General features: G+C 38.1%; 2 protein-coding genes across 3 annotated transcripts; both read right to left on the bottom strand.

The window, feature by feature from the left end:
* Positions 1-3109: 3109 nt before the first annotated feature.
* Positions 3110-14950, bottom strand: LOC143888119 (proteasome subunit beta type-7-A-like). The gene is made up of 9 exons (XM_077392439.1): positions 14786-14950; positions 11060-11218; positions 9810-9951; positions 8923-9019; positions 8766-8835; positions 8328-8432; positions 4690-4788; positions 4519-4609; positions 3110-3397 (listed from the first exon to the last, which is right to left on the bottom strand). Exons 2-9 carry the CDS (start codon positions 11201-11203, stop codon positions 3330-3332), a joined length of 816 nt encoding a protein of 271 aa, XP_077248554.1. The 5' UTR covers positions 11204-11218; positions 14786-14950; the 3' UTR covers positions 3110-3329.
* A 9641-nt stretch (positions 14951-24591) lies between these two features.
* Positions 24592-26234, bottom strand: LOC143887300 (CEN-like protein 1). Of its 2 annotated transcripts, none has more exons than XM_077391409.1 (4): positions 25968-26234; positions 25820-25881; positions 25665-25705; positions 24592-25168 (listed from the first exon to the last, which is right to left on the bottom strand). In XM_077391409.1, the coding sequence occupies exons 1-4, from the start codon at positions 26163-26165 to the stop codon at positions 24993-24995; spliced, it is 477 nt and encodes a 158-aa protein (XP_077247524.1). In that variant the 5' UTR covers positions 26166-26234; the 3' UTR covers positions 24592-24992. The 2 variants fall into 2 exon arrangements, with proteins under 2 accessions (XP_077247524.1, XP_077247525.1); XM_077391410.1 differs by having other exon boundaries at positions 25661-25705; positions 25968-26196.
* Between the last annotated feature and the right edge of the window lie 1580 nt (positions 26235-27814).

The following is a 27814-nucleotide window of genomic DNA, read 5'->3' as shown; positions in this document are numbered from 1 at the left end:
CCGACCCGACCCGAAACCCGATTTCCAATTCCAATATGTATAAATTTTTTACTTCTATGTTTGTTTTGTCATTATACGACTCAAATCCAGAAAGAAATAAAAAACTTGGCGAAAGTTGTCCTAATTAACCCTTTTGTTGGGGAACATCTAATGACTAGGATGAGATGGAAATACAAAAATAAAATGGAGAAATCAAACAAATGGTGAAATCGGGTTGGGCCGGGTTGAGAAAATTACAAATCGGGTCGGGTCGGGTTGGAAATTGGATCGGGTCGGGTTAGGTTGGAAAAATGGGTTCCTCAGGTTGGGTTGGGTCGGCCTCAACCCGACCCGAGTTGCACCCCTATGCAAAATGGTGGCCACACCTAATACATGGGTTTGGATGGAGATGGCGAGTCACACCTCATCAAAACATAACCGGTAAAATGGTGGGTTGAACTCCTAGTGTGCATGAGTGTAAAATGGCTTGCCCCACCACATCAAAACATGAGCCGTATAGGTAAGCCCTACCTTATGCATAAGTTTTGGTGTAGATTGTGGGGATATTTCCAATCTATGAAAATGATTATGAATTTTTTTCATAAGCCGTGGAAAAAATCCTAGGCCTAGCTGGTTTGCAATTCTACATGAAAATAGAGAAAACCATCATCTTGGAAAACAATTTCTATGCACAGTGAGTTTATAAGAAGAGAGAAATGAGCAAAACCAAGAGTATGACACATTTTTTGCACATGGCACATTCTCATTGTTGGTCTCTCCCATCCGACTTACTCATGGTTACCTTATCATTTTCCATAATGAAAAGTTGTTTTCTATCAAAAAAATCAAATAAAACTTTTCCATGGAAAAGAAATGAAAGACTAAAAAAGATTCACTGTTATTATAAGCTACTGATATTCGGTCTACCGAGTTTTGATAATAAGACGAACTCACCTTGCCTTTTCTTTTTTAATTAGCTGCCAAGGGCTTTTTGCCACTTCAGATGAGTTAAATGAAAAAGCAATCTGCTAAAAAGTGAGCCTGCTTCGCTGTTCTTGGCTTTATGGGAAATTCCACATCTTCGACATAAAATACTGATAACTTGTGTTTGATAATAAGTTAGGGCGATGATACTTTCACCCCCTGCAGTATGCATTCGCCCCACTTTTAACGTGATTTGACGTCAAAAAGCGTTAAAATTACCCACTGTTCACGTTATAAGGGGGCGCATGCATACTGGGGGGAATATCATCGCCCATAAGTTACTGACATTTGCGCTACCTTGTTGATATTGCCTACCAATATTCGCACTATCATGTTTTGATTATAAGAGAAACTCACCTTGTCTTGTCTCTCTTTGCTATGCAATTTTGCGTAAAGCCATCTCACGGCTCACTTTTGCAGGAGAAAACAGCCAACTCAGATGAATTAAATGAATAAGACAAAATCTGCTAAAAAGTGAGCCTGTGTGGCTATTCTCTCCTGCAAAAGTGAGACACGAATGGCTTTATGCAAAAATTACGTAACAAATCCCATATTGCAGAAATGGACTGCTGATACCTTGTTTTATTTTATATGGTGTAAGCCCTTATAGTCCCTTATTTTTCAAAAAGTACTCTACGGACCGCACTATAGGATGATCCAAACTGTCCATATGATGGGCCATAACGTAAATAGGTTGTGCCCTAAAAAATCATTTCCATAGGATGATCTCAGCCCTCCGATTTATAGAGGTTTTCATAATATGCAGTCCCTCTATAGATCGGAGGGTTGGGATCATCCTATGGAAATGATTTTTTGGGCACAACCTATTTACGTTATGGCCCATCATATGGACGGTTTGGATATAGTGTGGTGGTCCGTACATTATTTTTTGAAAAATAAGGGACTACAAGGGCTTACACCATATAAAATCTCTGTTTTAGTACTAATAGGCTACTTATTTTCACGAGAAATTATAAATGCCCCCATTTTCATCACTAGGGACAACCAGCAGCAGCAGTGTATCAATGACTGCAGAGGTACTGATGTACTTCACTTAAGAAGGATTCAGCGGATTTGATATTGCCACGTACACTGCAGTTGGGTGTCCCATGTGATGAAAAGGGGTGCATTTTCACTGACCTTTTGATATAGGCCACTGATATTCACACTATCAGGTTTTGATAATAAGACAAACTCATATTATCTTTTCTTTTTAAAATTAAAATTGGCTGCTGATGGCTTTTTTTTGGCAGTTGTAATCATGGTTTTAAATTTCAACCGAAATCTGAAATTGTGGAGACCGACACCGAAACCACACAAAACCGAAATGGTCATTTATTTTGGCCGAAATTTTAGAATTTCAGTTTTTCCGAAATTTGATACCAAAAATCTGTTTTTTTTTTAATATTAATTTAATAATGAATAAAATATTGTTTTTTTTTGTACCAGATTTCGACCAAAATTTCAAAATTTCAGTGCGGTGGAGGGATTTGCTAGGCACCGAAAGGTCCGGTCCGAAACCAATACCGAAACCAAAATTTTAAACCTTGGTTGTAAGAACCTTTGGCAGCTGATTAAGGGATTTGCTAGGCAATTTCGTATAAAGCCATTTAGCAGTTCACTAGTGGCGGAGAAAACAGTCACCTCGGATGAATTAAGACAAAGGGCGATGATTTTTTCACCCCCCTCCCCCCCCGCGGCGGGTGGAATGATGCCCCCACTCTTAACTTGATTTGACGTAAAAAAGCGTTGAAGTTGCTCACAGTCTCGTTAAAAGGGCGCGCATAATCCTACAGCGAGGGTGAAAAAATCATCTCCCCTTACAAAATCTGCTAAAAAGTGAGCCTTTGTGAGCTACTATCGCCTGCTAAAAACGGTACTTCGGCACCTTCCCGTTTGGGTTGTGGGCCTGTGGCTACGTCTGGCCCACAATCCTAAATAATTTCGGACCATTGGATATGGATCTGGATCCAATTGACATGTTCAGATCCAGCTGCTGTGCCCAAATCCAATCCATTAACATTCGGACCCTTAAAGATCCATTAGAGAATCTGTGTCCATGGACATCCCTAGTTCTACATGCCCGCGCTTGCTCACCACCTGACCATATAACCTCTGAGCAACGTCCCCATAGACATGGAGAAACTTCATTGAATCACCCCAGATGAGATGATACCTTTTAGCATTTATTTCAAAAGGGTTAATGAAAAAGAGTTGAGTGAAACCCAAGAATACAATTCAGCACAAAATAGATTCTCATCCTCAGATAATTCCCAGTAAATATATGAATGATGAAGAATCTGCAGTTATTATAACTGGTGTGGATCATCAAGCAATACACTTTTCTCACTCTCCTCAAATGCATCTCACTCTTCCATTGCATCTCCTTCGACCTCTTCCAACTGCAAATGGGCGATCTTTGTAGACAGGACCTCTGAAACCAAAACACCAAAAGCTCTAATCAGAAAAACTCATGTTCATTGAGTTAAATTAAGGCAAATTTGATACTCTTATCAATTTTAATTTTTATATAATTCGGCCCAAGAAATAAATGAAATGGCATTGCAAAATAACTAACACCCAAGCTGAATAACCACCAGATAACAGAACAAATCGCATGATTTCTACCCATTTGTCATGCAAACAAGCATGCCCAGAGGGCAAAAAAATGTAAGGGCCAGAAAACCAACAATGGATCTTACAACTGGACATACATGTCGATATAATAAACGGACACAGGGTTTTATGACATGGGATTGTGTCCTAAGACATGGGATCCACCGAAAACCTGAAAACCTAATGCATGGGCATGTATGTCCCTACTGTTTTTATGATACCATTGTAAATTATATCAAGAAAGGGTTGTCATACTAAAAAAAATCTTACTACATAAAGAAATATCGATATGGTGACAGCCACCTATCCTCGTTAACAAGACAACCTTGGGGTCCACTCATCTGGTGAGCCACCACTAGACTGGTCAATAGCTGCCAGTCCCTCCTCCATTGGATGATTCCAACGCCACGATAAAAAATGCATCTTTTTCTTTGAATGATTAAAATATGGGTGGGGAGTGGGTGGTGGTATGATCATCTAACCAGCGTAGAACCAGCAGCAATGGCCTGGTCTTATGGTAGCTTACCAGATCAATGGACCCTATCATCAGGTAAGCGTACGATGTGCATGGTGGGCCAAGGTTGTCACCGTAGCAGAAATCTTAGATGAAATAGATTACATAAAGGCTTATTTACATCAAGGATACCTAAATACAGCATAGACATCGCTGGAGATACAGTTGCATTAGCAATTTTGAAGTAGATGAGTATAACAGATACAAGTAGAATAAAATTAACTATATGATCTACTGAAAAGCAAAAGAGATGAGTTAAGGTTATGTTGAACCCTGTTAAAAAATGACCAACATGTCCTCGGGATTTTTTTTTGAACGACTAAGTTCCGTGTTATATAGCCAATCGATGATTTTGTGGTCGGACTACCTCAATTATTATGGAATATTCAACAAATAAGTCATCAAAAGGAAAAGAAATTACTAACCAGTATGCCCCTTGACAAAAGAATAGCCCTTCGAACTGACGTAGGTGCGAGGATTTGGTAACTGGTGGTTCCTCAAATATTCTCTGTTGCCCTGCATTTTCCGAGGAGAAGTCATAAATATATACCCACATCAACTTCAAGTTTGAGTTTATAAAACATTAAAGTACAAACCTTTGTTATTACACAGACATCAACATTGCTTCCACTTCCCAAGTCATTGAAAATTCCTGCGCATATCGCCTCGCATACGAGCTTAATTCCTTCATCTCTCTGCAATGTAATTTTAAACTTATAACACATTAACAGCACACAGGAGATAGTAAAATGAGGAGAAAAGGTATCATGCGGAAGTGATGCATTGGGAATCCACATCCTGCTGGCACCAGGATGTCTCTTTCTAAAATCTCACCTTCAATTGCCAAGACAGGGAAAGAGCTCGAAAGCAACTTCCTTTGGTAAGAAAAGGAAGAAGGAAAGAGAAGTTAACATTCTGATTCAGAAGAGGTATGGATACTTAAGAAGTAAATGGTTCTTAGCATTGGGAACTTGGAAGTTAAGGATTGAGGCTTTGTCGAGCAACTATGTATGGAGATTTGGCGAGGAGGCCCTTTAAAGGAAATTATTTGTAGTATGGGGAGGACTTTGGGTGGGCCTGTAGACTTCCGTCTAGAGATTTGGGTTCGAAGGCTTTTGTCATAAGTGTCAAGCAAAAGGTCTTTTTGTAAGGGAATTAGGTGTAGGAGGGGAAGGGAGAAGCATAATAGATATTGGAAGATTTTGTTCAAAGGCGTCTGTTGTGTATGCCTATCTGATCCAGAGTGAATTATAAGGAAGTTAGTTTCAAAAAGTGCTCTAATGGATCTTTTCTTTTTTTGTGGGTGGGGGGAGGTGGTGTTGGGTGTTGATGGATGTCAGGAGTCATTTAAGAATATGGAGTCTGAGTTTATTCATTCCTTTTCAAGGTTGCTGGCTCATGCTTATATGTCACCATCTTCCGTGGACAAGATGATATGAAGGAAAGAATATCAAGATAAATTCTTGATCAAATCCCACAGCACTTCCATTTTGGATTTCAATTGCGCACCTCACCACTAGCTAAGGAGTGGTTTGCTGCCCCAATTTCTCCTTGTGTGGAAGCATTTTGTCGAGTTTTGCTCGCCAAAATTGAGCACATGAAATGCTTAGAAAAAAGAGAAACTAGCTTACCAAATATTGTGTTCTTTGTAGGAAGGCAGAGACATCGGACCATATATTTGTTAATTTTAGGGTGTGGCTTGCAAAACAAGGGTGTGGCTTCTACAATGTCATCACCTATTTTCAGAAAGCTCGATTTTCCATCGTATTTCCGAAGACTGGCTGATTCTTTCTCTAGTGAGCACACGAGCAGTTCCAAAACAAGGGTAGATTCTATGGAAAATCACTCTTTATGTGATTTTTCAGGAATTGTGGGATGAGAGGAATACACAGTTATTTGATGATCATGACTCCACGATTGGAGGACTAATCACCGGAACTGTTTAAAAAAGAATTTAGGGGAATCTCGATGGAGACATTCTTCTTAATTAGAAAGTGAATTTTTAGGCTTGTTCTAATTCAGAGAAAATAATGACTAAATACAATCCTCACCCCATGATCATTCTTAAGCTGAATTTTGGTAGAAGCTCAATGCGGCAATCCAGGTCCCGCTAAGATTGGTGTCAAGGTTAGAAATGAGGAATTTTGCCACTCAATTGGAGAAAGGCACTAATGAAGAGATAGCTTTTGCTTTACTCACTAGGCTGTCATGGGTGGAGGGGCTATCAATATGTTACTGTTTATGCATCAACTCAGAGCCCAGTGTCCAAGGCTTTTTTTTTTCTTGAAAGGTATCCTTGGCTTTTAGCAAACATAATTTTGGAAACCATCAATCTATGCACAATTCTCAATTCCATCCTTGAGAATGTCCCTTGTAGTGCCAACGAAATGGCGGATCTGGTAACATGGAATGGTCCCTTGCTTGTGGTTAGACATGATCTAGATCTGTAATAGGACCCCCTCTTTATAGTTTATAGCAGCTTGATTCACAATTTGTTCTTTTTTGGTCGTTGTTTTTTCTTTTCAAGCTCAATGTGTGCCTCTCTTGTCTTTCTCTTCTTTTTCAATAAAGTTCAGTTAATGCTAAGAGTTAGGAAACAACAACAGAACACCAATAATAGTCTAATGAATCAATGGAAATCCATGTTACACAACAGAATCAGATTTGTAGTGAAATAGGTAATTATGTAGTAAAACTGCCAATGACTGAGATTTACATCAAGCAATCAAAGCTTTTCACTTACAAAAATGAATGGAAAAAACACTTCAAAGGGAACCCCCAACTATTTTTCAGAATAGAAACAAGAATGTTGTGGCTTAGAGAAGAAGGAAACGGAGAAAAGATCACACACTGAACAAGTAGCTGAGAAAATTAAAAAGAAGACCACTCCCACAAACTAAGAAAATTAAAAAAAGTCATTCATTAAAAGAACAAATCCAACTTCAACTGGTTAATAAGCAGACTGCATTATTTGTAAGTATCAGCATACCATTGAAAGTGAAAGGATCATTCATGTTTGAGATATATCTCTCTCATAGAACTCTTGGTCAACATCCGCACACTGCTTGATTCCATGTTTCGGTCAATTTTTTACCAAATGCAAATCCCCGTGGTGATTCGATGTGAATTGTCCTCATTGGAACAGAGATCATAGTTACCAGTTTTGACCGAATAATTGAGCTTAGAAATGGATCCGAGTGCTTTTTCCAGGTATCAATGGTGGAGATTATTTTACTAAAGGAGTGACAAGAAAAGAGGACAGCTAATCAGCTTTCAGGATTTTCATGTCATTGTCATTCTAGTGTCACATAATGAGGTGCAATTTACAGCTAAAAAAATTGTTAGAACAAAAGCACAGTTATGACTTTGCACCGATGCATAACTAAATTGGAAACTAAACATGATAAAGATTGAAACAGACAGCTCCCAAAATACTTAGAACACACTGATGTTGAACAGTCATAAAGTATCAGATTGTTTTTACAATTTTAACCTTTATCATGCAGAGGGTCTCGATGAAAAGACACTGTATAAAATTGTTCATTGCATTTTGGAATTCAAAGGTTTCACTATTCAAACAACTATAGATCCAGTTAATGAGTTGAAACTCACTTCGATGAGATCAGAACCATGGCTTTAAATTTCCACGGAAACGGCCGAAATACATAAACCAAAATCTTAAGTGTAATAGCAGTATATTATATCAAACATAACTATATTTATATGAATGCATGTGAAATGCAGTTATATATAAATATTTATATGAATTAAATGTGAAATTTGCTATGTAACTAAATTATTAGGCATGTACGACAGTGCCTGTCACAAGGTACAAGATTTTTTAAACAATTATGGATGGTTGCCTTGCTTATGTGACGGTTTCTAAGTGTGTATATGTGCTTATTCTAGCATTTCCTAAAGTTTCATCTTTAAATTCTATCATTTGCATGTGTTTCCATATGTTTCCACAATTTTACAGGATTCCCACCAAAATTTCCAATTGAAACCTAAGCGCTTCTGTTTCTATGGCGACCGAAAACTGAAATTGAAACTGAAACTGAAACCGAAATAACTTTACTCAGAACTCCCAAGCCAAATTTAGCTACTAGCATGCATATAATTTAAGCATACAGCCTTCTACTCTTCATTGAGGCATCCCAATTCTTTCTCAGAAACTGTACAGCTGTAACGCAACAGAGACTGAGCAGAATGCAACTATAGTGAGCCAACTTACAGTCAAGCCCTCTCGGTATTTTGATTCAAACATGGCCATTGCAGCAAGAGAACCAGAGCCCATTGTAGCAAAAGGCAGAGTATCAGTTGAACCATGAGGATAGATCTGCACCATATAACCTTTTAGTCACACACTCACACTTGCAAACATTGATACATTTTACACGCAGGAAAATGTTTTGTATCCAAATGCCTTATAAGCATGGTTTTAAATTTTGCAGAAATCTGAAATTTTGGTCCATGGTTGGGATCGAAACTGAAATTTAGCAAAAGAAAAATGAGCTTTTTTTCAAAAAAGTTTAGTATTATTCCGAAATTTTGGCCGAAAATTGGGAATTAATAAAATAATACTATTTTTTTATTACAGGATTTCGGCCAAAATTTAGGTTTCCGCCGAAACTGAAATTTAAACCCATGCTCATAAGTAAAAAACACTCACTGTGTGCAAATGCGGTCCAGTAACATCAACACCTCCAAGAACCAGAGCAGCACTGACATGACCTTGATAACTGGCCAAGAGCCAAAATATCAGGCTTCAAAATATCATAAAGTGTACCATGTAGTGATCTACAATTACAAAAAAATCACATATTTGCCTGAAAAGGTGAGACTTGAGCAGGGTAAGAGCAGTAATGACCCTTGATTCTCGACCAGTAGCATAACGATGTAGCTGCAGCTGGGAGCTGACCATATCTAGAGAAACAAGAAGAAAATATACAGTATATCCATTTAAAATATATATATATATATATATATATATATATATATATATATATATATATATATATAGAGAGAGAGAGAGAGAGAGAGAGAGGAATAAGAGTGTGCGCTTGACCGCACCAAGCTTATGTGCGGTCGAGGGCCAAAAACTCATGTGGGCCCACATTGTTAGGATGGCACAAAGCATTCATTTACAAGACCCCATCATAGATAGGGTGTGTACAAAAAATCAGCTCCATAGGATCATCCTAACCCATCCAAAAGTGGAGGGCAAAATGGACAGACACCGTTTGCCACAAATCTGCCCATTTTTTCCCTCCACTTTTGGAGGGGTTAGGATGATCCAATGGAGCTGATTTTTTGTACACACCCTATCTATGATGGGGCCTTGCAAATGAAAGGTTTTGATCCCTATCTAGGATGGCCCAAAGCATTCATTTGCAAGACCCCATCATAGCCTTGCAAATGAATGGTTTTGATCACTACATAAAGTGTGGGACCCATGTGTTTAGGCCCTCGCCCGCACCTAAGCTTAGGTGCGGTCGACCGCACACTCTTATTCCTCATATATATATATATATATATATATATATATATATATATCCATTACGAAGTAAGGTAGAGATATATTGGTGGCATGAATACTCGGAATATATATTTGCACATTTTATCAGCAATGCAACTTTTGCATGCGGAATAGAAATCCAAACATTGTGCTGGTATTAATCATATAGACATCAGTTTTGGAAAAGAAAAAAAAAACCTGTCACTGCCTCTGTATCGGCAGCAGTTCCTGCTCCACAGCAATATATGTTTGGTGCCATATAATGAATTTTTTCGCAGTTCTTATCACAAACTATAGGTCCTTCAGTGGCTCTTGTATCTGCCCCAAGAATAACACCATCCTGAAAATGAAATTGAGAACAAGAAAGAATAATAAATTATTGAATCAGAAAGTTCAACATGTGGTCGTGTATGTTATAACCAAGGTTTTAAATTTCGGAATGCGTTTCGGTCCTCACCGAAACTGAAATTTCAGCCAAAATTTATCGAAATCAAATAAAGTAATATTTTTTTCCCCTACAAAATTTCGGCCAAATCCCTGAAATAATAAATAAAACCTGGATTTTTTGGTGATATTCCTTAAATTTCGGGAAAAACAAAATTTCGATCAAAATTTTGCAACGTTTCAACGTTACCCAATTCCGGTTTTGTTCTCAACCGAAACCCGAAATTTCGGATTTCGGTCGAAATTTAAAACCTTGATTATAACAAATTGTATGATCATGCAAAGTTTTAAAAATAGCATCTTATTTTTAAGGAAATATCGATTAGGATGAGCATCATTGCCGTGGAGGGTGAAAAGTTTATTTATTTATTGTTTTAATCTTTTTTTCTTCTTAATGGAGCTAGTTATTTCAAGAAAAAAAAGAAGCAAGTGCAATAACTCCTCAGGATATCTTCAATCATGGTGCAGTAAAATGGAAGACTCCAATCATAAGTAGTCTGGATGGAGGCCTTGTATGATGTGTATCGGTTGCAGATTCAATCCACAAGTCAAACATGGTCTATCTCTCCCTTCGTACGTCGCCCAATCTCCCATTACCGCCAAATGTGGTAAAGAACATCCAAGTGGTGCGAAGTTGGTATTTAGCTTTTGATAGCATATAAGTGAGTGCATGACTGGCTATTGTAATGTCCATTGCCATTGCCAGGGTGAATAGTGAAAGTTATAAGTTCTTCAATGCACCATCCAATCAAATTGTTAGATAGATGAAGTAGAGATTCAGTATCTTAAGATGAGAGAATCCCAGTGAAATACTCATTCATGTAAAGAAATCTCAAATAGAAAAATATAATTTAATGGTTTCTCATTTGACTTAAGACTACATTGAAGAGCCAAGCAGGACTGTCAAGGCAATCCGATTCAACGAAAGAGGGAGAGGAACTTAAATGCACCTTTGTTTTGATCAATACTTTGTACAAGGACCACAACATCGCCAATATAAATACCTGAAAAACTAAACCAACAATAGTGGTTCCCGTCTTCCGGAAAGATGGAGGCTGAACACCTTTCTGCAGAAGCATTTCATTTCTTCGGCATAAATCAAAGCTAAACCCACCCTTGGGAGGAACATCTATTGCTGCTTTAGCCATGTGGAAAATTTAAACCTATGAGTAAGAGAACACAAAGTTTAAATTAGCTGGAAATCTCCCAAAGCATAAAAAAATCAAAGCTTGAAAACCAAATGCATGTGAACTGAAAAAATTGGGACATTTCAACTCTTATAAGCAATTTAACACCCATAATGGAAATTGCACCAGTTAAATCAAAATGCTGGAGAAAAAACCTCTGTTAGTGCTCATGAACGAGCAGCAGTAACAAATGACTTAGTTTCTATGTACTATAACGGCGACAATTAAATTAGTCTTCAAACCAACATATATTCATATCAAAAGAAATCAAGCAATACAGCGGAAACAAATGCCTATTTTCAAGACTGCAATGAAAAACAGATGTTAGAGCAGCCCGTATCCAAGAAGAAAAATAACATCCAGGCCAAACCAAACTTTGTCAGACCCAAGCACTCTACCACAATAGGCTCTCTTGCACTACAAGGGAAAAGCATTCCATTCAGGAAAGAACCAAAACTAACCTGCATTTGCCAAACCAAACTCTTTTATCAACCACCCTAGGGGTGGATATTTATTCCAAGTCACTAAGTGGAACTGCTACTCAAACTTCAAACTCTGCCTCAACTTTAAGACACCAGACAACTTAACCTTCTCATCTCTTGAAATATCCATTCACCCAACCTCTATATTAACCAGAATCCTAGGCAGACTAGGCTTTCATCCACAGACAAGAATAAACTCCCCAACTTGGTCCACACCCATGCTTCCCCTCTATGAAATGCTTCCATTAGTTTTCTCTGCACATCCCTTAGCCTACAAAGCTAATTTCCCAGCAAAGCCTTATTAACCATGCTAAACTCCTAAACCCCAAATCTCTTTCTTCCCTGGAATTATAGACCCTTTCATACTATCCTCTTTACCCTAAAAAACCCTCTTCAACTTATCTCTAACCAATCTAGGAATTTGAACACCAACACGAATAGTATGCCAACTTGATAAAGACACCTTCTTAAGCGTGATATTAGTTCCCAATGATAGATAATGGCTTTAGGATAGGAGACTCACTTTTCAAGCCCCTCCAAAACCAAATCCCAAAGCTACCATCTAGGATTTTCATTTCAAAGAGGAATTCCTAGACTCCTAGGCATCGAAAATGAAGCATCCAAACATCTGCCTAATCCATCCAATTGACTTCTTTTTTTTCCTTGAGCAATAAGAGAACTATATTCTTATTATATAGTTATATCCTATTTTTGTTGTATCTCTTTCTTTGACCTTTTCGGTCTCTTCTAATGAGATTATTTTACCATTCAAAAAAAAATAACAGAACTATATTAAAGGATGTGAAGGCCACACATGGAGAAAAATAAAAGCAAAACGGAAAAAAAAAACAACTCGAAGTATGAATCAACAAAGACCCAAAAAATTCCTTGCCCATCCCGCAACCCCATCCAAACCGTAACCTATGGCAGGGGTACCACAAACTCCGTCGCCACCCGGCAACCCCATCCAAACCGAAGCCTATGGCCAGGGTAACTCGATCACCACCACCAAATCCTTCCTCACAAGTCAAAACACCTTCAAGAGCAAGGTTGTATGTCCTCTAATCTGCACTACGAGGGACATGTTTGAGGGTAGGCTAAAGAGCACTACAACTATGCCAATTTCCTTCATGATGTTAGCGAAATCGCAAGAACCAGGCTGACACAGAAGTCCATGCAACAATGTTCAATAAATCTTCTTTGACCAACAACGGACACAAGAAGTGATCTATGACCAGTGAAGAGAGCCAAAGCTGCTACCTTGGAGGTGTCCTTGACTCCAACAGAATTGGAAAATGCTTTTATGTCAACCACGGAATTTCTTATCACACCACCAATCCCAAAAGGCCCAAATTGCCAAATAAGCTACTATCATAATGTTTATGTGAATTGCATATGAAATGTGGTTAATGTAGTATGTATAAATATTTATACGAATCACATGTGATATCTGGTATGCAATAAATTATCAGACATGCACGACAGTGCATGCCACTAGGTGTTGGATATTGTTAAACCATTATGAATGGCTGTCTTGCTTATGGGATGGTTTTTAAGTGTATATTTGTGCTTATTCTTGCATTTTCTGAAGTTTCATCTTAAAATTTTATCATTTGCATATGTTTCCATATGTTTTTTGTGAATTTATAAAATTTCCACCAAAATTTCCAATCAAAACCGAAATGGAAAACTTAAACCAAAACCGAAATTTAAAACCATGGTCTCCTCTACTTCTAGCCATAGCACATTCGTTTTCAAGACGAAATATGTTATGTTTTAACACATCACAAGCATCCAACGTTTCAACTAGAGCATATCAAGAAAGGCAATGACTCCAAGAGGGGAGACAGCATCCCAGAATGCATGCATACCCATACTTTAGCAACTGAAAATTTTGCAACAACGAAACCTAGGGGAAAGTAAAAAAAAAAGAAGGATTTGACTAAAAAGTACCATTGAGGCTCCTTAGTCCAAATTCTTCTATCCAACTCATAGGAAAACACATAAAACGTATCTAGTTTGCCAAGTAAATAATAAAACTCTCGTACTCCCCCTTCCTAAATATTTTTCTGAAAATCCACTTCCACTTTGCAACACCCTAGCCTCTATAATGAGCAAGCATTGTTTAATGTGACGGAATCAACCAAATATCCTCCCAAAATCTAATTCTCTCCGCTTCTAACTAATCCTAACCCTCTCACTAGACATGGCTACTAAAAATGTAGTTCCATGCTCTCGACCCCTACCCTATCTAATTCTCTCCGTTTCTAACTAATCCTAACCCTCTCATTCCATGGCACTATAGTCAAAATGGAGTTCCATGCTCTCGACCCCTACGCTCTATGCAGGATCCTAAAAAGAAAACTTCGTCTTCACCCTTTCAACAACCATCCCCAAGCAGCCAACGACAACTTTGATCGGGAGCCAGAGATAAGAAGGAAGTTAATCCACTTTACACCCCGCATTTTTACTAGTTCCTCCACTTTATGACTTCCCAACTTGATCCCAATTAGAAAATATTTACTTAAAGCTCTAACAACACCTGAGACAAAGATTTAACATATGCCCATGTTCCCATTACCAAGAACCAAGATGTCATCCATATGCTCGATGTAAGTGATGGGAGAGATAGAATCACACACTATAATTCCTTAAATAAGACCGTGGTTCACAAGACTAGTATAACATATTTAAATTTCTACTAAAACCGACACAAACCAACTACAAACATATTTCATAGATTTATATTTAGATGAATTTTAGATGAAATGTAGTGTATGTATCCTGTATAAAAACCAAAATGGACTGAAAACCCTTAAACTGGAAAAGAAATATATTAGAATCTTTTCAAAGAAATCCCTAAAATTAGGGATTTCTTTCAAAAGATTCTAATAAGAAAAAACGTAACGGGTACTCCAAGCTATGATTTTCATCCGATCGCATCAGAACCAAATCTAATAAAACCAACTACGATTTGGCCAGAGATTAAGGTGTGTATAGCAATCAACATTGCAAGAAATTCCGATGCCAAAAAAGAAAATAACACGAGAAATGCGAAAACCTGGATGAAAGGACGTCTCTCTCGTGTTCCAGAACTTCGATCTCTCCTTTCTGTGAATCCCTTTCTATTCTGATAATTTTTCAAATCGTTTAGTTTGGAAGATCGTTGCTTATTTCCGAACCCTGAAAGGAAATTGTAAGTTTTGAGCTTGCTTGAGGAAGAAGAAGTTCCAAAACAAACAAACGAAAAAAACAAAAAAAAACGGCACGAAGACACGCTCGCGTCAGGGTGTACCAAACAAGCCTTCATAATATTGCCATGTGCACCGAGATAGGCGTAAATTTGTCCATATATTTGATATGTATATATATAGATGACCCATCCAACACCCCTGTAATGAATTTTTTTCCCTTTTCTTACTCGGTCTTTTTAAGGCTCTGTTCACTTCTTTTCCCTGGTGCTGTTCTCCCTGTTTTTTTCCCCCTGACAAGACAGAATTTCTGTGTTCACTTCTTTTCCAGGAAAAATATTATAGATGTGGAATTTCTTATTTAAAAGCTGAAAATGATGTGGAAATTGACTTTTTCCCTGTTACTCGAGATTTGGTTTCCGATTAAATATATCGGAAAGAGGCTTTCCAAGGAAAACGAAACATTTTCCTTTACAGTTTCCCTAGATTCCTTTTCTTTCGGCCATGTCACCTGGAAAGGATAGGAAAACGAAATCCTTTCCTTTCCTTTCCTTTCCTTTCCGGGAAAAAGAAGTGAACAGAAAGGAAAATAATATATCCGCCCCCTTTTCCTCCCCCGGCCACCCCCTCTAGTGTTAGAAGTTAGAACTAAGAAAATTGCAATTTCAAAATAGGGAAGAGATATATCCGCCCTTTTTTTCTTAGGATAGTCCCTCTAGTGTGTTTTTTTTTTCTTTTTTTTTTGGATTTGCTAGGAACCATTGCAAAAGGCATTTTGTGGGCCGTTGTTGCATGATAGAGCGGCCACATAGGCTCACTTTTCAACAGATTTTGTCTTGTTCATTTAAGTCATCAGAGGTGACTGTCACAGGCTCACTTTTCATCAAATTTTGTCTTATTCATTTAATTCATCTGAGGTGGCTGCTTTCTCATGCAACTATCGGCCTTGTGATGATCACTAGGTAAGCTCGGTTTAGGTAGGTCCCATACCACCGTATTAGTATAAAAAGAGATATTACAATCAAGAGCACAAAGCACAACCCCTATTTCTATGGACCATACCTTAAAGAAAGAGAAAGTTCGGAAATAATGAATTTCCAACGATCCAATATATATTGTGGATGGAACTCGACATCAATTGATAAGTACCGGGTTACATAATGGGGTAGCCTGATAGGTGCATATTGGGATTTTTGGGAGCGTCTTCGATAAGGAGTGCAAGGGCATTTTTAATTTGGAACGTCCGGCCATGGTTCACCTTTTAAGTTGTGGTCTGCCAATAATTTGTCTTCTGAGGCATCTTGCGCTTTGACAGAACTAGTCTAAGTAACATGTTCCATGTCTTGTTGGACCGGTTCCCTTCAGTGTATTTATGACTACTCTTTTACGCCTGAGGGGGCTATACCAAATTAAAAAAAATGGGTGATGATATCATTTCCCTCAAAATATCACTCATGATATATCAAAGCTTTAAAATATTGCATTGCTTTATATATTATGATATTTTAAAATGTTACGAAAAATATACCAATATATTGGTCAATATATATTGGTATCGGACGCATGCAGATACTAACATGTGTTTGGTGCGTGGGTTGATGGGCTGTTGATTGCCTTTTTAGGGATTATTCCAGCCTAACATCAGGTAGACAAGTCTAAAAATGAAAGAAAGTTAGGGATTTTCTAGCGTCCGTCGCTTAAGGCATTTCATGGAGAGTCTGTTGCACGAGAGAGCAGCTGCATAGGCTTGATTTTGTCTTAATAATTAATTCATCTATGTGGCTGTTGTCGCATGCAACAGACGCTCCGTGAAATGCCTTACGCAATGGACGCTAGCAAATCCCTGAAAGTTATACCATCAAAACAAGTACAAATCAAAGCAAGGGAGGACTCACTTATATTCACACTAATTTTAGAAAGTTAACCGGATCGAGCATTTATCTTATAATTTGTTTAGATGGATGCTCCCAGAGGATTTTTGCCAGCTAAATGTCAACTGTTCGTTCAGATTTTAAGCATGGCTTTGCTCGCCTTTGATCGATCGGATGGTCAGGATTGTCTCCTAGGCCCAACCAGATGAATGGTTCAGATCTTGTATACGTATGTGAGATTCATGTTTAGGGAAAATTTCCAGAGTATTATCCTGTCCTCCCATTTTCAAATTTTCAAAAAAGAAGGCAACCGTTGAAATTCATTTCCACTCTCTTGATCCTTAGAAGAGTACAAAGAGAAAACAAGTACAGGTGCAGTCTAATGTTCACGAGTTTCATTATGAGAAAAGTACGGAATGATCAAATTGTAACTTACCAATTTAGGGAAAATGACCAAATGAAAGGACTTTCTACTAACTATGACATACGAAGAGGGGAGACTTGGAAATAACCAATCTATAGTGATGGTGACTGGTTTGCAAGGGTTTAGGATAAAAATACCCTTATTTTTAAGGGAAAATGACCAAATAGAAGGGGTTTCTACTGACTATGACATTTCAAGAAGGGTGCTTTCTAAATCACCAATCAAGAGTGTATATGACTAAAATGCCCTTGACTCTCTCTCTCTCTCTCTCTCTCTCTCTCTCTCTCTCTCTCTCTCTCTCTCTCTCTCTCCCTATCAAATCACCTTTTTGAAATGATTACATTTAGAGAAAAATAAATCCCAAAACCCACCTTTTTCTCTCTTCTTCTTCTTCCTCCCACCTACCAAAAAAACGTACGTATGAAAAACCCAAAAACCTCCATTTTTGAAACCCAAAAACCTCCATTGTTATATGTCAAAAGCTCCATTCTATTGCTGAAAACCTCATTTTTAGATGTGAAAGCCTTCCTAACCCTTCATTGCATTGCACAACGCCTCAATTTTCAACAAATATTGGAAAAAAAAACGTTATTGGATTTGAAAATCTTAAAAATCTTCACTATAAACCACCATTCCATTGCAGAAAGCTTCCATTTAATGGAAATGTGTGTATTTTTACCCCTCTCCCCTCTCTTTCCATTATAAGGCATGTTTATAAACTTGAATGAAAGTTTTCCATGTTAAACTACTGTCTTCCATTGCAGAAAGCCTTCAATCACTATTTAATCTTATTTAAATTACTTTAAACACTATAATTATTGTTATTTTTCTGGAAACCACTAATTTCTTAAGTTTAACCAGTATTTCACTACCATAAACCGGTACTGAAGTGGGTGTTTATAAGTGGTTTATATAGCTTCTTTGGTTAAGAATCATCCGTAGTGGTTTATAATGGTAATTAGTGGTTTATTAAGGCTTACCAGTGGTTTAGAGTGTTTATAATTGGTTTATAAGGATTTATAAATGATTTATACAGGGTGAGCAGTAGTTTATAGTGTTTATAAGTGGTTTATATAGGCTTATAAGTGGTTTAGAGTGTTTACAACTGGTTTATATAGGGTAAACAGTGGTTTATATAAGCCTATCAGTGATTTAGAGTGTTTATAAGTGGTTTATGTAGGCTTATCAGTGGTTTAGAGTGTTTATCATTGGTTTATACAGGGTAAGAAGTAGTTTATAGTGTTTATAAGTGGTTTATATAAGCTTATCAGTGGTTTAGAGTGTTTACAACTGGTTTATATAGGGTAAACAGTGGGTTATATAAGCCTATCAATGGTTTAGACTGTTTATAAGTGGTTTATGTAGGCTTATCAGTGGTTTAGAGTGTTTATACATGGTTTATACAGGGTAAGAAGTAGTTTATGGTGTTTGTAAGTGGTTTATATAGGTTTATCAGTGGTTTAGAGTTTTTACAACTGGTTTATATAGGGTAAACAGTGGTTTATATAAGCCTATCAATGGTTTAGACTGTTTATAAGTGGTTTATGTAGGCTTATCAGTGGTTTAGAGTGTTTATACATGGTTTATACAGGGTAAGAAGTGGTTTATATAGACTTACCAGTGGTTTTAGAGTGGCTTATCAGTGGTTTATAGTGTTTATAAGTGGTTTATATAACCCTATCATTGGTTTATAGTGTTTATAAGTGGTTTATATAGACTTACCAGTGGTTTTAGAGTGTTTATAAGTTGTTTATTTAGGATTACCAATGGTTTAGAGTGTTTATAAGTAGTTTATATTGGCTTAACAGTGGTTTATAGAATTTATAAGTGGTTTATATAGTGTAAGCAGTGGTTCATATTTCCTTGTCATGACTTGGTAGTGGTCTAGAGTGTTTAAAAGTGGCCCGAATTGTCTTAGTAGTGGTTTATGTTGTTTTATGGAGATTTAGTAGTGGTTGAAGTTGTGCATAATTCTAAAATGGCTGCTTTACTTGTTAATTGGAATGATTTTTTTCAATTGGTTATTTTGACAATGGTTTAATTTTGTGTAAACAGAAGAACGGTAGAACGAAGAGCTTCTTTTATCTTACACGTCGACGGCTTTGTAAAGGATGCGGTATCATTTGAATACATCGGCGGGAAGAAGTTGCCCGTAATTGTGGGTCGAAAAAAATTGTGAAAAAATTGGAAGCAATTAGGGGTTTAAACCAAACTTTAGGGCTCTAAACCATACAATTCTAAGAAATTAGGGGTTCAAACAAAACTTTACGACTTTAAACCATATATTTCTAAAAAACATAACCAAACTTTAGGGCTTTAAACCATAGATTTCTAAAAAAAAAATTAGGGTTTTAGTTGCTGATTTTTCAAACTGAAAGAGAGAGAGAGTACCAACCCTAACTTATTGGTTTGAGTCTAAACTGATTTGGGAAAATTATAGAGTTTTCTATATTGATTTTCCAAAATATACGGTTTTCTCAACTAATTTGGGAAAATATAGGGTTTTCTAAACTAAATTTCTAAACCAAACTTGGAGGTTTAAACAACTGAAAGGGTTTAAACAACTGAAAGGGAGAGACTACCAACCTGTGAGAGGAGGTTCACTCAGAATAAGAGGATACCGAAGAGAGGTGCACGAACCTGAGGGGCATTGTGACCCTCTAATGGACGGTTGGGATCATCCCATGAGAGAAAGAGGGCATTGTGGCCCTCTAATGGACGGTTGGGATCATCCCATGAGAGAGAGAGGGGCATTGTGACCCTCTAATAGACGGTTGGGATCATCCCATGAGAGAGAGGGGGGCATTGTGGCCCTTTAATGGACGGTTGGGATCATCCCATGAGAGAGAGGGGGGCATTGGGGCCCTCTAATGGACGGTTGGGATCATCCCACGAGAGAGAGAGAGAGAGAGAGAGATAGAGAGAGAGAGTGAGATAGAGAGAGGGGGGCATTGTGGCCCTCTAATGGACTGATGGGATCATCCCATGAGAGAAAGTGAGAGGAATTGTGGCCCTCTAATGGACGGTTGGGATCATCCCATGAGAGAGAGAGGGGCATTGTGACCCTCTAATAGACGGTTGGGATCATCCCATGAGAGAGAGGGGGGCATTGTGGCCCTTTAATGGACGGTTGGGATCATCCCATGAGAGAGAGGGGGGCATTGGGGCCCTCTAATGGACGGTTGGGATCATCCCACGAGAGAGAGAGAGATAGAGAGAGAGAGAGATAGAGAGAGGGGGGCATTGTGGCCCTCTAATGGACGGTTGGGATCATCCCATGAGAGAAAGTGAGAGGAATTGTGGCCCTCTAATGGACTGTTGGGATCATCCCATGAGAGAGAAAGTGAGGAATTGTGGCCCTCTAATAGACAGTTGGGATCATCTCATGAGAGAGAGGGGGGCATTGTGGCCCTTTAATGGACGGTTGGGATCATCCCATGAGAGAAAGGGGGGCATTGGGGCCCTCTAATGGACGATTGGGATCATCCGACGAGAGAGAGAGAGAGAGAGAGAGAGAGCCCTCTAATGGACTGTTGGGATCATCCCATGAGAGAGAAAGAGAGAGGAATTGTGACCCTCTAATTGATGGTTGGGATCATCCCATGAGAGAGAGAGAGAGGTGACGGTATAATAAAAATGAGGGTATTTTTGTCCTAAACCCTTGCAAACCAGTCACCATCACTATAGATTGGTTATTTCCAAGTCTCCCCTCTTCATATGTCATAGTCAGTAGAAAGTCCTTTCATTTGGTCATTTTCCCTATTTTTAAAATACCGTCACCTCTCTCTCTCTCTCTCTCTCTCTCTCTCATGGGATGATCCCAACCATCAATTAGAGGGTCACAATTCCTCTCTTTCTCTCTCATGGGATGATCCCAACAGTCCATTAGAGGGCTCTCTCTCTCTCTCTCTCTCTCTCTCTCTCTCTCTCTCTCGTGGGATGATCCCAACCGTCCATTAGAGGGCCCCAATGCCCCCCTCTCTCTCATGGGATGATCCCAACCATCTATTAGAGGGCCACAATTCCTCTCTCTTTCTCTCTCATGGGATGATCCCAACAGTCCATTAGAGGGCCACAATGCCCCTCTCTCCCTCTCTCGTGGGATGATCCCAACCGTCCATTAGAGGGCCCCAATGCCCCCCTCTCTCTCATGGGATGATCCCAACCGTCTATTAGAGGGCCACAATTCCTCTCTCTTTCTCTCTCATGGGATGATCCCAACAGTCCATTAGAGGGCCACAATGCCCCTCTCTCTCTCTCTCGTGGGATGATCCCAACCGTCCATTAGAGGGCCCCAATGCCCCCCTCTCTCTCATGGGATGATCCCAACCGTCCATTAAAGGGCCACAATGCCCTCTCTCTCATGGGATGATCCCAACCGTCTATTAGAGGGTCACAATGCCCCTCTCTCTCATGGGATGATCCCAACCGTCCATTAGAGGGCCACAATGCCCTCTTTCTCTCATGGGATGATCCCAACCGTCCATTAGAGGGTCACAATGCCCCTCAGGTTCATGCACCTCTCTCCGGTATCCTCTTATTCTGAGTGAACCACCTCTCACAGGTTGGTAGTCTCTCCCTTTCAGTTGTTTAAACCCCTAATTTTTTTAGAAATCTATGGTTTAAAGCATTAAAGTTTGGTTTAAACCCCTAATTTTCCCCAAATTTTTCACAGATTATTGGTTTAAACCTCCAAGTTTGGTTTAGAAATTTAGTTTAGAAAACCCTATATTTTCCCAAATTAGTTGAGAAAACCGTATATTTTGAAAAATCAGTTTAGAAAACTCTATAATTTTCCCAAATCAGTTTAGACTCAAACCAATAAGTTAGGGTTGGTACTCTCTCTCTTTCAGTTTGGAAAATCAGCAACTAAAACCCTAATTTTTTTTTAGAAATCTATGGTTTAAAGCCCTAAAGTTTGGTTATGTTTTTTAGAAATATATGGTTTAAAGTCGTAAAGTTTTGTTTGAACCCCTAATTTCTTAGAATTGTATGGTTTAGAGCCCTAAAGTTTGGTTTAAACCCCTAATTGCTTCCCATTTTTTCACAATTTTTTTTCGACCCACAATTACGGGCAACTTCTTCCCGCCGATGTATTAAAATGATACCGCATCCTTTACAAAGCCGTCGACGTGTAAGATAAAAGAAGCTCTTCGTTCTACCGTTCTTCTGTTTACACAAAATTAAACCACTGTCAAAATAACCAATTGAAAAAAAAATCATTCCAATTAACAAGTAAAGCAGCCATTTTAGAATTGTGCACAACTTCAACCACTACTAAATCTCCATAAAACAACATAAACCACTACTAAGACAATTCGGGCCACTTTTAAACTCTCTAGACCACTACTAAGTCATGACAAGGAAATATGAACCACTGCTTACCCTATATAAACCACTTATAAATTCTATAAACCACTGTTAAGCCAATATAAACCACTTATAAACACTCTAAACCATTGGTAATCCTAAATAAACAACTTATAAACACTCTAAAACCACTGGTAAGTCTATATAAACCACTTATAAACACTCTAAACCACTGATAGGGTTATATAAACCACTTATAAACACTATAAACCACTGATAAGCCACTCTAAAACCACTGGTAAGTCTATATAAACCACTTCTTACCCTGTATAAACTATGTATAAACACTCTAAACCACTGATAAGCCTACATAAACCACTTATAAACAGTCTAAAGCACTGATAGGCTTATATAAACCACTGTTTACCCTATATAAACCAGTTGTAAACACTCTAAACCACTGATAAACCTATATAAACCACTTACAAACACTATAAACTACTTCTTACCCTGTATAAACCATGTATAAACACTCTAAACTACTGATAAGCCTACATAAACCACTTATAAACAGTCTAAACCATTGATAGGCTTATATAACCCACTGTTTACCCTATATAAACCAGTTGTAAACACTCTAAACCACTGATAAGCTTATATAAACCACTTATAAACACTATAAACTACTTCTTACCCTGTATAAACCAATGATAAACACTCTAAACCACTGATAAGCCTACATAAACCACTTATAAACACTCTATCTCACTGATAGGCTTATATAAACCACTGTTTACCCTATATAAACCAGTTGTAAACACTCTAAACCACTTGTAAGCCTATATAAACCACTTATAAACACTATAAACTACTGCTCACCCTGTATAAATAATTTATAAATCCTTATAAACCAATTATAAACACTCTAAACCACTGGTAAGCCTTAATAAACCACTAATTACGATTATAAACCACTACGGAGGATTCTTAACCAAAGAAGCTATATAAACCACTTATAAACACCCACTTCAGTACCGGTTTATGGTAGTGAAATACTGGTTAAACTTAAGAAATTAGTGGTTTACAGAAAAATAACAATGATTATAAAGTATTTAAAGTAATTTAAATAAGATTAAATAGTGATTGATGGCTTTCTGCAATGGAAGACAGTAGTTTAACATGGAAAACTTTCATTCAAGTTTATAAACATGCCTTATAATGGAAAGAGAGGGGAGAGGGGTAAAAATACACACCTTTCCATTAAATGGAAGCTTTCTGCAATGGAATGGTGGTTTCTAGTGAAGATTTTTAAGATTTCCAAATCCAATAACGTTTTTTTCCAATATTTGTTGAAAATTGAGGCGTTGTGCAATGCAATGAAGGGTTAGGAAGGCTTTCACATCTAAAAATGAGGTTTTCAGAAATAGAATGGAGCTTTTGGCATCTAACAATGGAGGTTTTTGGGTTTTTCATACGTATGTTTTTTGGTAGGTGGGAGGAAGAAGAAGAAGAGGGAAAAAGGTGGGTTTTGGGATTTATTTTTCTCTAAATGTAATCATTTCAAAAAGGTGATTTGATAGGGGGGAGAGAGAGAGAGAGAGAGTCAAGGGCATTTTAGTCATATGCACTCTTGATTGGTGATTTAGAAAACACCCCTCTTGAAATGTCATAGTCAGTAGAAACCCCTTCTATTTGGTCATTTTCCCACCAATTTACCATGGCTGCTTATATTTACACCCACCTTGTTTTTAGTTGGTACACCCCCTCTTTTTAATCTAGGGATTTGCTACATAAGTGAGCCCCGAAAGCCGAAATGGCTTTCCTTGAAATTGCTTAGCAAATCCCCTAGCTCAAACTAATAAAATAGGGGGAGTGATAAATCGACTCCCCAAATTGATAAATCGACTCCCCATGTGTCTTTCTCTCTCCTCTAGGTTAGAGAGAGAAAGAGGAGAGAAATAGACATTTGGGGAGTCGATTTATCACTGCCCTAGTGCCCTGAAATATTTCCTTTGTGCAACTGCAAGCATGGAAAAGTGCAACTACAAAATGGTAAAACGAATTGACAGGCTTCTTTTCATGAATAAATTCCAGATTATGCGTTGAAACTTGAGAGCAGATGAGAAGGCGACACGTCACGTTCCTTTCTAAAGTAGAGCTGTGTTGGGCCGTACGATCAGATGCAATGCATGTCATGGCTATCTTCACGTTCAAAACACTCCTCTAACAATCCTAACCCTAACCCTGACCCTAACCTTTATTCAAAGTCTACAAACAGTTGCCTACCTAAAATACAAACAAAACCCTAGAAAATAAAAAAACCCACATGGCAATACTGACAGGCCTCATGACTTGATGGACTGATGTCTTGTTCTAGGCTCATGTCCAAGAACCACCATGTTCTTCCTTTCTATCTTGTTAATTATCTTCTTCTTGAAGCTGTTTCTCTCTGTGTATTGAAGTAAACTGCAGCTACGCGTGGTCCCAAACCGTTCTCCTCTGAGAAGTTTCTTGTATTGAAGTGGCCTCTTGATACTGGTGGACGAACTGTTTCTCTTCCTTTCTGCTTGAAAAGAATGAATACAAATCTATGGATGCCAATAATCGGCTTCGGGATCTCGTGATCTCGTAACTCACCAGTTTTTTGCCTGCCAAATAAAACCCACCATTGCGAACTTTTTTTAAAGTTTTATTCAGAAATTAGTTGACTTAAATTTTATGATTATTGGGTTCATTGAATTGAAGAGAAAGTGTTAACTATAAATGATTAAATAACACCAACTCTAACATCTTAAGCTTTGGGCAATGATAAATTCACACCCCTTTAAACGTTGAAAAGCGTTAAAGTCTCCCACTTACTCTCCTTTAAATGGGTGTGAATTATCCTTAGGGGGTGCGAATTTATCATCGCCCTAAGCTTTTGGATTAATTAGTTGTTTCGCATGGTATAGAGATATTGCCTCACGACCGGACCTGGGTTCAAAACCCAATAACTCCTTGATATTCAAAATCAATGTGTATGGCTAGAATAACACCAACTCTAAATGATTGAATAACACCAACTCTAATAGCTTAAGCTTTTGGAGTAATTGGTTGTTTCACATAAAGTAAACATGTTTCATGAGTATTGGTTCGGAAACTTACCAAAGGAAGCATCTGTTGTGCCGGGAATGTCCGTAACTATCCTGAAATTTCATGACTAGAATTATGTTAGTTTTTTTTAACAAGAGAAGATAATAAATAAGTTTTAATGAAAAAGAAAAGTGGGAGAAAGATGAGGGTTCGAGTAAGTAATTAACCAATGGAGATGTTCTCTCAAGTAGGGACTACTAGGGCTTGGAGCATCTGGGTCTGTCATGATCTACAAACGTGAAACAAGAAAAAAGGTTAGAGTTTAACAAAATGGAAGTAATAAGGAAACAATGGGGCAGTTCTAATGATACTTACTAGTGTAAAAGCAGTTCTCATGTCGTCTCCGCCGATCTCGACTCGAGGTTTTACGGCTATGGCCAATGGCATGAGTTCTTGACCATTAGAAAATTGGTGCTTGTTGTATGTAACTTTCAGGTTCACAATTGGGGTGAAAAAATCTAACACATCTACTACTACTCCACCTAAAGCAAGTGGTTCAATCATTCTCGACATGGCTGAGAGAGAGAGAGAGAGAGAGAGAGAGAGAGAGAGAGAGAGAGAGAGAGAGCACTACCTAGAAATCTCTAGAATCCAATGTATTGGTGCTCAATAGGGTTGGAGAGAATGAAAGGCTATTTATGCAGAAAAAAAGGCTGAGAGCTTGACTAGGAACCTATAACAGATTCGAAATTCGGCTACATGAAGGTATCTACATTTTAGTAAAGGACATTAGAAAACTTCACTTCACATGGAGAGCGAGAGAGAGAGAGAGACTCTTTTCCGAAGAATGGGGACTTTTGATAGATTAGAAGTAGAATTCCTATCATGTCGGTGCTTGGGGCAATGGAGAATTGGCCTTTTCTTATATACTTAATTATAATATCACTTCTAGTGGGTACCAGCTTTTAAGGTGCCTCTCCCAGACTCCCAGTCGACATTTCTAACCTTATAGAAATCTTATTAACAACCTCGTTTCTCTTAATAAAATGCCACGTTTACTTATCAATGAAAAGAGGATCAAATCCTTCGCAATATGGTTTTGTTAGGGGGGATGTTAGTTCTTTCAATCTCAATGCTTCAATTATTTCATAAACTCAATTCTTGATTTGATTGGTTGGTTCCAGATCTACTAATTCTCTCGCTAATGCATGATAGAAGGAAGGGTTTTGTTAACTATCGTTAAGGTGCATTGGGAAAGGAATTTTACACATGTTTTGATAAAAATGACTCAAAACAATCGTAAAATTTTCAAACGATGTGGAAAATGATTGGAAAATTCCTTTCCCAATGCACCTTAAGGGCACTCGTTAACAAAACCCTAGAAGTAAACCCACGTTAATTTTCTGGAGCCTTAATTCTATTGGGATACTGTTGTTGTTGTTGTCGTCGTTGTTTGCTTTCGGTTATATCCCATCATAGCAGTTGATGGCCTATAAACTGTTGGACCTAACACTATCTGCATGGTGCATACACAATGGATTAAGTAAATAAACCACCAGAACAATATTTGTTAATGGCATGCATTGATTGCATTCCACCTGATCTTAACCCTCCCAGATACAACTGCAAGTAGCTAGTATTCCCTATCAGCTCTGTGATTCTCTTGTCAACTGCTTTCAGAATGGTAATGCCCCATCTCAGAACTCCAAGAAACCACTGCTCTTAATTTGCATTGTATGATGTGAAAAATATAAGATTTTCACTTAATCTTGAATGATTAGATAATACCCTAATAGGTGCTTATATGATGATTCCATGATGGCGACTTATGCTGTTATTGAATGTCTACTAATGTTGACCGGTGTTGATTACCGAAGAAGATGCCACTTTGATGTGCCATGAAGAGGGATTATAAAATCCAATGGATCATGAGAGATCATTTGCCTCAATGGGTTGGATGTGACTCAAGCCTCATAGATGAGTCTTAACGAGCCGATTTGGAATAAGATCATCAAAAGAGTCACTAATAACTAATGCTGATGCAGAAGCATGTGATTATTGCATTGAGCGTTGAATGGCATAGATGGACCACCCAAAAGAGGCCCACACAAGTAGTTGAAGCTCAGGAACTCTCATATGTTCACATAACCTCCCATATTACCTTTTCTCATCATGAGAACTTTTCTTTTATGGGAGATGATAGTTTCACTCCCCCTGCATTA

Source organism: Tasmannia lanceolata, unplaced genomic scaffold (genome assembly GCF_043159265.1).
Source record: "Tasmannia lanceolata isolate RefF3 unplaced genomic scaffold, GAP_Taslan_0.1 ptg000012l, whole genome shotgun sequence".
Taxonomy (NCBI): Eukaryota; Viridiplantae; Streptophyta; class Magnoliopsida; order Canellales; family Winteraceae; genus Tasmannia; species Tasmannia lanceolata.
This window is presented reverse-complemented; position numbering and strand designations above follow the sequence as displayed.